This window comes from Onthophagus taurus, chromosome 6, assembly GCF_036711975.1.
Source record: "Onthophagus taurus isolate NC chromosome 6, IU_Otau_3.0, whole genome shotgun sequence".
Classification (NCBI taxonomy): domain Eukaryota; kingdom Metazoa; phylum Arthropoda; class Insecta; order Coleoptera; family Scarabaeidae; genus Onthophagus; species Onthophagus taurus.
This window is the reverse complement of record NC_091971.1, coordinates 13,338,330-13,352,543: the sequence shown is the minus strand read 5'-3', so window position 1 is coordinate 13,352,543 and position 14,214 is coordinate 13,338,330. Positions and strand designations below refer to the sequence as shown.

The 14,214-nt window shown below is 35.4% G+C and overlaps 2 protein-coding genes across 3 annotated transcripts in view; both read right to left on the bottom strand.

The window, feature by feature from the left end:
* The window catches only part of LOC111420194 (uncharacterized), a 135,855-nt gene that overhangs the window by 63,014 nt on the left and 58,627 nt on the right, over positions 1–14,214 (bottom strand). The gene's annotated exons all lie outside the window — the stretch shown is intronic.
* The window catches only part of LOC111420196 (Chronologically inappropriate morphogenesis), a 40,806-nt gene that overhangs the window by 26,091 nt on the left and 501 nt on the right, over positions 1–14,214 (bottom strand). Inside the window, exon 1 of one of the 2 annotated variants that reach the window (XM_023053127.2) lies at positions 4,573–5,195. The exons of the other annotated variant lie outside the window; for it this stretch is intronic. Coding sequence (XP_022908895.2) covers positions 4,573–4,585 — 13 coding nt within the window. The 5' untranslated portion in view covers positions 4,586–5,195. Of the gene's footprint in view, positions 1–4,572; positions 5,196–14,214 lie in introns of those variants that run through there. 2 annotated transcript variants of the gene reach the window in all.

Genomic DNA, 14,214 nt, shown 5'->3' with positions numbered 1-14,214 from the left:
TTGGCAGAAAAGAAAAAATGTTAATTCAGATCTTGAACAAGATTTGAGAATGAATCCAGTCAACAATTTTTCTGCTTTGCACTCTCTTTCTGCGTTGTATTGAAATTTACCTATATGGTCAAAATACTTAAAGATTATTCAAGTTGGAATACAGCGAGAAATTGCAACACAAAACTGAAATTTTGATGGATTGGGTTAATTCACTTGGGCAATGAACAGTGCTAGATGGTGGACAATGGCATTTATACAATTCAGTGTTAAATTAGATCCAGTAATAACTGCATACATTGAACTATACTACAATAAAAATAATTATTTTTCTGAACTGTGGTTTTAGTGCAATTTCCCTTATTAAGGCAGATATTTCCTCCATAATTACATGTATCAGAAAGCAGGTTTCTAAATTCACTAAATTTATTATTAAATTACTAAATATGGCTGGATTAGATAAATTATACTTTTTTGTACTATCAGAATTCATATTGAAGAAGTAATTTAAGCACCGCTCTCGACCAATTTGGTTGTAAGACTGAATTTTTCTTGCATTTGTTAAATTATTCTAGATTCAAAATAATGCAAAGATTTCTGAGGTTGGTCATTTAACTGGTAATGTTAATGGATTCAACATCTTCAACTCGGCAGTGAACAAGACTGGATAGTAACACTTTCTAATAGATATATTTTTTGGCAAAATACAGTTAGGTCGAGCCGAATTTAATGTGCTTTGTATTCAATCCATAATTAGATTGATTGGTCAGAAGAAATAATGCTAATTTAGTGTTCATTGCAAAAATTCTCTTGCTGATTTCATTGGAATGTACTAAAATGAAAATAGTTACATAATTTACATAAATTATTAAACATAAATGCGTTTGATGCTGATGGAGGTATCCTAAACACCAAACTGTCACGAATTTGGTACTGCAGAACATTGAAGTCTATAGAGATAAGATTTCCAGCGCATCGACATACCCATTAACAACTTTATATGTAAAACCCATATCAGTGGCAAAAGTCTGCATTGCAAGGAAATCAAGTCGAATACCTTACATCTCGTCTCATAGGAACAAAACACCGCTACACGGCTTCCAACCGATTTATATGAGTATTGTACCTGGGTTTCCAGACCACAGACCCAAAATTAAGAATACTACTCACATAATATATGTCATATAAATAGACTTGATGTACGAACAATAAACCCTAATTGCTTGGTGGCTTTTGAAAAAACATAATCAATATGGGAGAAGAAAAGCGAATTAGTGTCCAAGAACACACCAAGGCCCTTAATGAAGTAACTACATTTAAAGACACTGATCTAAGGGAATATGAATAGTGAACAACACTGAAAGTAATTTGGTTACACTTATCATGAGTGAACAGAAATCATGGAAACAGTGGAAGTCATTTTGTAACAAAGTGAAATCAACACTATGCAGTTGATAGCTTCAAAACAGGTTTTCCAAAGTGTAAAGGAAGACTCAATACAGTAAACCTTCGATATAGCGAACACGCAAGGAGGAAAGCAAACCGTTCGTTATAATGAGATGTTCGTATTTGCGATATAACGAACTAATTCGTTATAATGAATGATAATGGGTAGGCTCTAGAGGTAGGCTTACGTAAACATATTAGCATCTACACAGTCGATGGTAATATGTTTAATATAATAAGTACGTTATATCATAATAAACATTTTTTGAAAATAATCACTTATTTTTTGCCTCAGAATGGGCATTGTTCGTCTTAGGCATTCCTCAGTAAAAAGAATCCATAAAATTTTCAGAAAAATTCTCTTCTGAATTAGAAAATCTTGAAATTGTGATGTTAATAACTACATCGTTGGATAACTAATAATATTTGTGTTGCCTTTGGATTGTATAGAGAGCGGCTAAAACTTCAGCTCTTAAAGGTGCTATTATATTAACTTCTTCTTCATCGTGTTCTTCGCCTTCTTCTTTTTCTTCGGTTTCTTGGTCTATATTCACTACTGCTAAGTCTACGTCTACTGCTTCTGTAGTCCTTATCGCACCATCAACTCTGACGTAATCAATAAAACTAACCTGCATCAGTTGAACTGACTGAATTCTCCCATTCTACATCAGCAAATTCAGGTTATCAATGAGTAAAGCATATAAGTAAAAAGCTACTGACGAGCTACATCACGTAGGCATCACATTTTGGCTTTTCTTGGCTTGATTCTATTGCCAAAATTGCTGCTCTAACAAGTCGTGCACGATATCGTTTCTGCATAGCTACAATTATGGCTTGATCAAGAGGTTGCAGTGCACTTGTTGTGTTAACCGGAAAATAAGCGACGTTAACATTGCACAAATTAAATCCCATAACGTTACGTGCTGAACAATTGTTCATTGTTAACAACACTTTTCTGTTTAGAGCTGCCATGTTGCATTGAAAGCGAAGAAGCCATTCCCGAAATGCTATAGAAGTAACCCAGACATTTTTCTGAGCGGTATAATGGCATGGCAAATGGGAAGGATTGAATTTATTTAAACATCTTGGGTTTTTTAATTTTCCTACAGCATAAAAAGTTTTATGCTGCATTTCCATTGCAGCATAAAACTGCTGTTATTCTTTCTTTGCTTTTAGTGCCCCCATAACATTTTCTGAATTTAAAATCCAAAGTACGGTTTGGCATTAGATTAAAAAAAATACCAGTCTCATCAATATTAAAAACATCTTGATTCATCTTGGCTTCAACCTGAAATATTCGCGAAGCAAGTAAGTCTGAACTTGTTCACTTCCAAAGCTAGCCACGAAAAACTAGCTGGAATATGATCTAGACTGAGTAGATAAGGAAAATTTTCGTGGTCGCAATTATGATAATAGTTTGCATTGAAATTATATTCTACGGGTGAATTAATTGTTCGTAGTTCATTATAATGAAATTTCGTTATAATGAAAAAAGTGTCATATAAATTGTGTTGAAGTTGTTACTGTATAACATTACTTCTGAAGGAAAACGAAGAAAATGCGCAATGTGCAAAACGAATGTAACAAAATAATGTGGTAGATGTAATGTAGAGACTGAATAAAAATCCTTCAACATAAAATTTTCATTGAAAAATAAGTTAAACTTGAATTAATTAAAGTAATATGTATTTTATAGTAAGATATTAGTAATTTCAGTTTCATAAATTGTTATCATTCGGTCTTCAACTGTATTAATCAACCTAGCAACCCAGAATCTTCCATAGAGCTATATCCTGGAGCAATTTTCCGGTATTGTAGAATAGCTTCATCCCGATCCCCTCCCAGCGCCGAACCGTCTACCGAATGCGGTTTGGCAATTTTCGCGAACGTGCCTCGAATAACACTTTCGGTTTTCTCTCCCCTTCCCCGTTTTCCTTACGCCATAATTGCGCTCCGAGCTATTTTCATCTTTCTCCCTCCTCCTTATCTCTTTCCGGGCAAAATCGAAATGCAAAAATTTCGATCGTTCGAAAACTTTTGTTGCCCGGCGTATTTCAAACGCGTTCGCACTACGCAAAAAAAACTCCACGTGTATCCCCACTACTACTACATAGGAAGACATTACATAAATTAGCGCCGAGTGCTATTTTTGCATCGCCTTTTTTTTTTGGGCCGCGATCGGTCTGTCCTCGTCTAGCAGTGGTGCGCTGTCCAAAAATTGACCTTGCAAATCCCCGCCACAGTGTGGTTCTCAAACAGAAACAAAAAATGAAAACGGAAACCGTGGCCAGTAGTGGCAAGGAGGCACACAAAGTATAGGATATATCTTACTACAAAACAAGAACCGACTTATATATTTTTTTCTTTGTTTGTTTTTATGACGCAATCTGGTTATGCGCTCTTATGTAAATCGGGAAGTGTACTTTGTTGATGAGTCAATATTTATTTAATATTGTACCCAAATATATTATGTGTTCGTTTATTATTAAAAGCCATGTGATCGAGCAAATTATGAGTTGAATGATTTGAATCATAAACGAGGAGAATAAAAAAATTTGGTCAAATTAAATAATACCTTATTACGATAAAATTTTTACTACATATAGCATCCTGCGATCAATAAGTGAGTTGAGATAAAAAAATACTCATAATGCCACATGCTTGCATCGTGTGAGCGAAAATCATATTTCATTATCGAATCGATAAGAAAAAAAAAATCGAACACTGTCGTTATCCAAATAATTATTTACCGGGTTCTGCGATAATCAAGAGAGAAAATTATTTTATTATGGATAAATATTTGCAGCTCGGTTTCTGCGAAAACCAAACGTTACATTTAAAAATAGAACGTGCGGTTTCGGTGCCGGCGTTTGCAAAAAAAGCACATTTCCTATTATTACATTTGTTTAAAATAGTTTTTGCAGAAATATTTTCATGCCCCTCAAACAATTTTCGAATCTTATCTTCAAAAATTATAATTAAAAAGGTCTTTGAACTTGTTTTTGGTTGCGTGCAAGGTTACATACTTGAAAGTTTATTACTATTTGGCATTCTATTTTTTTCCTAACACTTTGAATGATGAATGTATTAAAATAAAATAATCAAGGACAGTTTGAAAATGCATGAGTAAACACTCACCTCTCATTTCCATACCCAGGAAACGTAGTTAGGCGTTGATAGAAGCCCGGATGCATCAAACTTTTTTTTTTTTGATTATTTTGAATTTGATCAATTTGAAAGTTAAGCGTTGTAAAAAAAAGCAACCGAATTTCGCGATAGTTAGTTGTGTTTAACCAGGAAAAGTTGGCTTAGACGCCGGTTGCCAAATTTTTTGAGTGGGGGACCAGTTAAGGATTTTTTGGGGAAAAAGGGGGGATTATTTCGTATGGCCCGGTTACGTAAGCCAGTGCATGTCCTCTCGAGGTCAAACAAATAAAAAAAATTTGCAACAAAGATTCATTTCAAATAAAGTTTATCGCAACACCATTTCTTCGCTTTCATCACCATTTTAGAATTGTGCAAAAAAGAAAGTAACCAATCACTTTTAACTATTTCTTAAATAAATATTAGATAATAAATTATCCAATAAAATGCACTTTTCCCCACTATCCGTCTAGAAATCCAATAGAAAATGATGCAGATACTCAAACATCCAATAAAATTTGATAAAAACTTGCAAATCAAAAAGCGAAATTCTCAGAAAATCTTTCGACCCACATTTATGTATTTAATTTGCGCCGATGATAAAGTCGTGTTTGTCTATCCCGAATTTTTTTTATCCCATCCGCGATAACAACCCCGTATAGTAAATAAGGAGATAACAACCTCAAGCGCTTTTTGAACATAACCAGGCATTATTAAATTGGACGACACGCCAAGGTTCGTTGCAAATAAGGCGACAGTGCGCTACGAATCTTTTTTTTCATTTTTTTCTGATAGCGATTATCGTTGTTGTAATAACAAAGTTTTTATGTATTATTTGTCGTTTCATTTTGTCGTTATCGTTATCGGCCAATGCATAGGCCGCGGATAGATACGATTCATGGTTTGCATTGTATCGATAGAGATAATATCGTTTGGATCAAGGAATGTCTATTGTGGCATGAGATATCTAAAGTGGCGAAAATCTAAGAAAATAAGCCTAATGATGGAGATTACGCGATAAGAAAAGTTTTTTTGTTGGGTTACAATTTTGAATTAATCTATGGTGGTTACTTAAATTAATAAAATTTTCATAAACTTCAAAAACGCTGCTATATTCAAGTCACACAGCCTCTTTTTCTCGCGAAGTTATTATATCATTATTATAAATATCTATGATTATAATAATACCAAAGCAAAGTACTTTTTTTACATAAACGGTAAAATCACTGTAGTTATAAGAGTTAAAACTTAGTAGGGGGAAGTGATATCTGATTAATCTAAATGTAAAAGTACTTCCCTATTATGAGGAAATGAATATGCCAAGTTGGTTTCCAGAAATTACTTCAGGTATCTGCAGTCTTCATTAAATCATCATGCACAACAGAAGAGGTCAGCGTTCCAACCCTTGTTCCAACGAGCAGAAAGAATATGCGATAAAAAGAATTTAAGGAAAGATATCTACAAAATTTACTCCAAAAGACGAACTATACTATGAGGGATATCCAGCGAACCATCAAACAACTCAAGAAGAGAGAAGACTCGAGTCCTAAACCATATTGTTTTATCTCCGTCCAATATATTTCAGGTGTGATGGAGAGGATTGCGAGATGCTTGAAGAAAAGCAATATCGTGGTACGATACAGTATGGTCAGAAAAATTCAGAATGCTCTTCCGATAGCCAAAAACAAACTAACCCCATTAAAGGATGTCCGATTGAATAAGATCCAATAGTTGGCAATCGAAAATCATTAATGCCATAAAGGAGACACCATCAATTTCGACAAGACCAAGGTGTTAGCATATTATTTCCAAAACATTCAAGACATCAAACACTTTTTCAAAAGACTTAAGTTTCTAGGTCTAGTGTTAATTCTAGACGAAATTATGGAAATGAGAGGTGAACTGTCCTTGATTATTTTATTTTAATACATTCATCATTCAAAGTGTTAGGAAAAAAGTAGAATGCCAAATGGACCGCGTTATGCATCACTTGACTAAGCGACAAACGAACAATGTTGAGACAAACGGTATTTTCGTTTTCATCTCTCTAAAAATATAAGACTTCTCAGAATAGACAGACTCAAACTATTGAAAATTGTTTGGTGTCTGTCCACTTTTATCACAGAACACTGATGACAGCCATCACAAGCACAGAATCCGTTCGGTCAGTCGTTACGATTATACAGGGTGTTCCTATAAGTCGTGGCATACATTTAATCATAAATACTAGAGTCAAAAGGATGTTTCATGTAAAAATTTTTGATGAAAATTGTGTTGAGTTTGATTTTATACTTTTCAACTGGTTTTTATTCTATATAGAATTTAAGTCTAACTAGTTTCAGCCCTTGGCCATCTTCAGAGGCTCTACAAATAGATTAACATCCCTCATCCTATCCATTTTACAAACAAGTTTCTTAATATTTCTTTTTCTTTTGTTAAAAAAGATCACATACCAAAGTCGAAATCAGATTATTAGTTACTAATTTACAAAATTAACGACCCAACCCAAAAAACACGTTAAAAATAAAAAGAAAGTGCTGAAAAGTAACTAACGCTGGATTAACTTCAGTTATAAAACTTCTATTATATGATAACTAACTTCAGATTTAAAATGTCAACCTCAATTTTAACATATTTGTAATCTTCATTAAAAATCCTTTAAAATGAGTCCAAACACGACATATTTATCTTCAATATTAATGAAGTTATGGTCTACTTCCGGTTAAGAATGTCAACGTCAATTTTGACATATTTGTAATTGTCGTGAAAAATCGTTTAAAATGAGTCCAAAAATGATACGTTTAATTCCAATATCACTCGAGATATAAGCAACTTCCGGTTTGAAATGTCAATGTCATTTTGACATATTCGTAATTTTTATAAAATGTCTTAATATTTGTCACAAAAATAAAAATATAATAAAAAAAATCAAAAATTAAGGTTGGTATTAATATTTAAAAATTATATTGCTGTCTTTATTGTTGCTAACTTCGGGTTTAATGATTTTTATTCTAACTTTTTTGTTTTTTGAGATAAGTGCGTCATCTTTGGACTCATTTTAAAGGTTTTTTAATGAAGATGACAAATATGTCAAAATTGACGTTGACGTTTCAAACCGGAAGTGATTGTATTTCCATTAATATTAAAGTTAAATATATCGAGTTTGGACTCATTTTAAAGGATTTTTTATGAAGTTTACAAATACGTCAAAATTAAAAGTTGAAAGTTCGAACTTTTCCGTTCGAAAAGTTAAAAATCGCTAAAAATGATAAAATGTCGCTTAGTCAAGTGATGTTTAAAAACACGACTTCTTCTAAAATGATAACCCTTGAGTAACATAATATTAATATTAGAGATTTTAATGACGATTTCAATAAGATGAGTTAGGAAGAAGTTTTCAAATTGAAATCTGTTGATGAAAAAGTTAATTATTTTAGAACATAATTAGCTTAATTTTGTTCTGCTCGTGCAAAATTGACTATTCTATCATTCTTGAAATAATATTATTAATATTGGGTATGAATTTCCTTTAATATGATAGGATTATATTGCCCATAACACATTTTCGCCTGCATGGACGTATTCTCTGGTAAACCCAACCCCAAAATCGAAATATGTTTTAACCCTGGAACGCTACTTGGGATACACCTGTGCCTCAGTGTTTCTAATGAATTTTGCTACAAGCCAACGGAATCTGATTTAAAATTTGTGTTTTTCAGTAGTTGACATCTCAAAAATCCCAAAAAAAGATGTTCTACTTTACTAAAAAAGAGGATATCATCGAAGTAGAATGCATAATGTTTGAATCAGATTTTGCATCATTTTGACGAAGATTGTGTAATTTAAAATTTTAAAATCAAAAAAGATTCTGAAGGTGAAGAAGAATTAGATACTCACAGTGGACGAAGTAAGAGACTGAGAAAAATTGTGTCTCAATCCAAGGTAAAAATTGATTCAAAGTGGAGTGGCTAAAAAGGACGTTTTCATCGTATCCCTAAAAGAAATCTTATAGTTCATCTACCCGGAAACAAAAAGAAGCAGAACAAGTAAATTTCGTAGTAGAAGCTTGGCACTATTTGGCAGTGATGTTTTACAAAAGAAAATTGGATTTGATTGTTGAATACACTAACAAGGAAATTGAAGTTCAGCGATCTAATTACAACAATAATTCAGTAGGAGAAAATCGAAATCGAAATAAAGCTATGAAAATGAGAGGTGTCTTTACTAAAGAATTTTTTGACACGTATGCTGGAATAAGAAAATTCCGAGCAGTCATGCCTAAGGCACGTTTCAAGTTTTTAGTCAATTGTCTCAGATTTGATGCCAAAGATACTCGTTTGCAGAAAAGATTGAAGACAAATTGGCCCTTTTCGGGATATATTTGAACGTTCCATGAATAGAGCGAAAAAATTATAAGTACCTTTAGAATACACAACTATAGATGGGTCAAAAAGCTAAACCTGACAAATATGGAATAAAGATAATGATGTCTTGTGATGTAAAAATATCTCATGTGCTCACTGAAATTTATATAGGTTAGGGTTCTATGCCAGGAAATATCCATATAGCCAATAGGAAGTTAACTATGGGCAATTGGTTCACGTCCATAGCTATAGCAAAGAACTTTAAAAAAAGAAAAGTACAGTAGTGGGTACCTCTTAGAAAAATAAAAGAGAGATTCCTCCATCATTACTAAACATCAAGGAGAGACAGCCAAATTCTTCTCCACCTTAACCTTCTTCTATCATACTGCTCCTCAAATACAAAGTAGAAGTGTATGATTATTTATATTTATGTACAAGAAAAACTCGTCATTGGCGTTTCTCCTTATTTTATAACTTACTAAACATAACTGGATATAACTGTATGGTTCTGTTGAGAAGAAGTGCTGCAGATGATAAAGAAATATTGCAAAATCGAAGGTGTTACCTAAAAACATTGGCCTTAGACCTGATTAAACCACAGATGTTAGGACGTTTGGAAAAGCCAACCTTAAGACGAAAACTCTGTGAAACTATGAGTAATATTAAATGTACCAGTGGTAGAAGCAACACAAGGTGGAGTAGAATCCACATCAGGACGGTGTTCTTTCTGGCCTAGAGCTCGTGACCAAAAATCCAGAGTTAATTTTTTTTGAATTTAACATGAAGTTTAGTAATGCGACTTATTATTAGGGTTTGATATATGGACTTATTAGTCTTTGGGCACTTTTTCCAGTTTATTTATGTATGATTTAAGTTTATTTTGATATTATTTTGAAATAAAATACTGGAAAAAGTCCATTGTTTTTCTATTTCTCGTCTTCTTTCCTCTTCCCACTTTCGTATGGGTTGTTATCTTGTGATACGACGTCCAATTTGCATGCCAGTGTTTATGTGGTTTTGGGAATTGCCTGATGTGTGGTTTTTTGCGTTTGGATTTTCTTTGACAATCTTTCTTCACCATCTTGATGATCTCTCCAGTATCTTCTCCTCGATCTTGTCCATCTGACCACATCTCGCTTTTTATCCTGTCACGGACGCTTAAGCCTATAATAGTTCTTGGGGTTCTCATCTCTGTGGCTTGAATGATTTGTTTGGTTGTTAATGTTTCGGCTCTCTTATCTCGGCTGCGTATGGTATGTATTTACAAAAAAAATTAAATTGTTTTTTGTAATTGTGTTAAGTTCTTGAAAATAGTTTTGTTTGGCGCAAAATTTTTGGCATCCAAATGATTTTTCTAATTCCGTCCTCGTTCAATATCTAACACACGTCTGAGAGGATATTGACTTGCAGCGGCCACTCGTCGGAGTCAAGGCCAAATTCATGAATAAAGATCGGTCCGCAGAAAAATGTTGCAAGGAAGACAATCGCAAAGACCTTCGTATATTACGAAACGTTTAGATAATTTTTATACATAACGATAATAAACTAAAGAGTCATGTGTCAACATTGAATGGGTGTCTTTGTTGCGTGTGTATATAAGTCTTTTAATAAATGAATGTTACGTAACGTGTTGTAAAAACGTAGGAAAGGAAAAGTCATCCGTTCGCTTGTCAAATAGTGTTTAATCGGTTACGAAAACCGCTTATACAAGGTGATTCAAAGCAAAGTAGTGAAAATGTATGTGGAAATTATTTACAACGAAAAGATCGATGCCTGAACGAAGCTGCTTTTAAATAATGCACGAGTTTGTAGGGTTGATTACCAGGTTTGGAACTTCCCAAAATCTATTGACCGGCCGACCAAAAAGTTTTGTTATAGAAATAACTTTCACCTAGTTGACCCAGACAGAAATTCTATTTCTTTTTATGATAAAAAAAAATTGGTGATAAAATCCAAAGTGAATTTAGTTTCGTATTAATTTTCCCCCCGATTAGAATTTAGCACTTACTTCTTTTCCCTCTTTTTCTTTTCATACAGGTGGCACAAACACAAATTTATGATACCACCCTTATATCCGGCACGCAAATCGACCCTTTCAGTTGTTAATTATTAATGTTTTCTTTTCTTTTTCGTTTTTCTTTTTTCTTTTTCATTTGATTGCAAGGATTTTTTTTAGAAACGTAACTGTGGGCGTTATTTCGCTATTTCTGTTTTGACCTTGAAGTTGAATAGGTTTTGGGAAGTGGTGGTAGCGCATAGTTCTCTGTCAATGACACGGAAGGTATCCTAATCTAAAAACGCCACTGCATAAATAACAAGGAAGAAAAAATTCCAGGATCAACTCAGGTCAAGGACAGCCAAAAAGATCTAATTTTATAAAGTCTAGTATTATTATTATGAAAGTATTTTTTTTCAGTTAATTTTTTTAACTTATGATTTTCATCGTACATGGTTATGACGCAGTCGAAAAAAAAAGTAAACGTTTTAGAAGCCAGTATCTAGATTTAAACCAACGTCCAAACGAATGAGCCACTGCAGGTTTGCAAATATTGCTTTTTTCTCTCGCACAGTGCGTGCTCTGCGTCGCGTTGTGTAATATTCGGCTGCTAGATGCCGCGGGGAATAGCGCGGGGGAATATATGGGGGGGCAGGCACAGGCCTTCGGGGGGCATTAGCCGAATTTAAGGCCGCGCGAATAGCGTTTGGGAACGACGAAAGGGGGGAAGAATCGTGAACACGTAGGAACCGTGGGGCACACATCGTTGCCATAGCGTGCGTTATCGAATGCCGACTGTTGGATGTGCGGGGGAGAAGGACAAAAAGCGAAACCGAGGGGTTAGAGGCGAGGAAAACCGAGGGGGCGGAGGGAAAACTCCCCACGACCTTTACATTCCCCTTATAAAACTTACAGGCGCAGCCGCCAAACTAACATTAAAAAATTAAGCTTTAAAAACTGACTAATTAAGTAAATTTGAGTCAAGATTAATGGTGATGTATTGAAGAAAGGTGATAATAGAAAGCGGTAATGATGGTGTAAAAAGAAGGAATGCGGAAAGCGTTGTTGGTCTACGCGCGTGTTCATTCAGTGTGTCGGCTGGTTGACCTGCAGTTGCATATACATTGAAAATGGGGACGCGAATCTGTGTCAGCACTTTCTTAGAACGCACGGATTCAAATCCGTTTATAAAAAACTAAATTTGGGACGAGGTTGTGTAGATTAAAAATGATTTAGAACGTTTATTTAGTGTAAAACAGCTGATTATTAAACTGTTTAGTTATAATATTAACCTTTATCAATAAATTAAAAAAAAATTATCAACCAGACTGTATAATCGCCACCAAGCCATACATTACCCTCTTATCGTGCGTTGTTTTTCCAGAAAAAAAAACTGGGGTTGGCCAGATAGGGTTAAATTTATATTCTCCCCTGATAAATACACGTTCAGATTTTTTTTTCGACCGCCCGCACAAAACAGTCACGAACCTGCCCGTTGGCAGCACACTGATTTGCATCGAGCCTACACCGAACGAAAAAGAGCACGTGGTCCCTCTGTGACGTCACAAAGTGGTTCAATAGTGAATACCGGTCGCAATCCGATGAATGGACGGTCCTTTTGCACTTCCTTTCGGGTCAACCCCCGTTTCTAAACATCTAATTAAGACCTACAACTAAAAAAAAAAAAGCGAGGTAAACCCAACTTTTATCACACACATCATTTCTCCTCCCCAAGGAAAAAACGAAGAGAAAAACCGCTACACGTCCCCCCCTATTTTCGTGCAAGCTCGATTTTTATCAGGGCACAAGGGACCTAGAGTAGGACGTCCTTGGGGCTGCAAAGTGTCGAACGGGGGCAGGGGGTTGCAGGGTGCAAGGTGTCTGCGCGACGACTCGACGTCCCCCCACTCGGCCTGGGCCAAGGCTGAAACAACCGCCCCTTTCCCCTCCTACTCCCGCAATTTCCCCCCATCCACGTCAGAGCAAACTTTCACTTCACCTGCCTAACCCACGCTCGTTTCCCCCCAAACCCTCGAGAAACCCCATCGCGCCCTTTCGTCGTCGTCCCTCCCTTCGCTTCTCTTTTGGGGGAAAACCTGGCGCGTAATTCGCCGTGACTTTCATTAATGCAGGGCCTCGCCTATGTCTAAATAATGATAATAACGTAACTGGAACTGAGTCGGGAGCAACGCGTTCGTTGGTTGCCAAGGAGGTAAAGGAGAACGGGGAGGGAAATGTAGTTGCGGAAACTTTAAATGATGTTAGCTCTTCTTCTCCTCCCCCTCGCTCCTTAGGAGTGGCGCAATCGTTTTTAATGAATTAAGAAAGATGTGAAGTTGCCATGGCACCTGTGACATGAGAGGAATTTTAGACGAGTGAAACATTAAAGTTAAAGAGTTAAAAGGTTCAAGTAATGACTTGCAAGAAATAAAAGTAAAAAAATTACACCTTTAATCGGAGGAAAATATTAAAATTTTCTGCCAAAACTCATTATAAAGTTGTCATGTTTCACAAAAGTAAACAGAATTAAATCAGAAGTTGGAAATTGTTATTTGCATACTGAAATAAAGAAAGAAACGGAGAGAGTCCACCCTTTCCGTGTCACGCGGTTTCCGACAGGAGCTAACGGGGTGCTAAGGGAAGCCGCGGAGACAAAAAGCAAGAGTGACCCAAATTCCTAGGAGTAACACAATAAAAGTGCCCCTTTAAATCACATAGTCACCTGTCTCCTTACTGGCTACACCCCTTTTAACAGATCGCGTTCGAGGGGTTCACAAAGAGAAAGGGGATATCTTGCACAGCATCAATAATTCACAGTATCCAAGGAAATCAGAAACATCTCAAAATTTTGAATGATAATCAAAACCTATTCAATACAAATTGAATAAATTAAAAATTAAAATACTTTATTTTAGCTGAAAGAATTCATTCGTCGGGGGTGGAATGATTTATTGTTTCGGGCAGGTTATGGTTGATGAAAGAAAAAAAAAACAGAAAGTGAAAGGGGAGAGAAAAGAAAAAAAAAAAAACGAATTGAAAGGAAACGTAAGGGGTAATTTTTCAATCGATACATTTCGATCACTTTCGCCGATCCCCGTCGCGCGTAAAACTAAAATCGATCGAGGCTGCTGCTGCTTTTGCTTCCCCCTGCAGTAACATGCACACTCATTTCACAACCCCTACCACCACTCCCGGTTTCAAACCCTTTCCCTTGCACCGGGGGAAACAATAGGGTTCCAAAAACCAGCGGTAAAATAACCCCGTTAAATGCGCCTT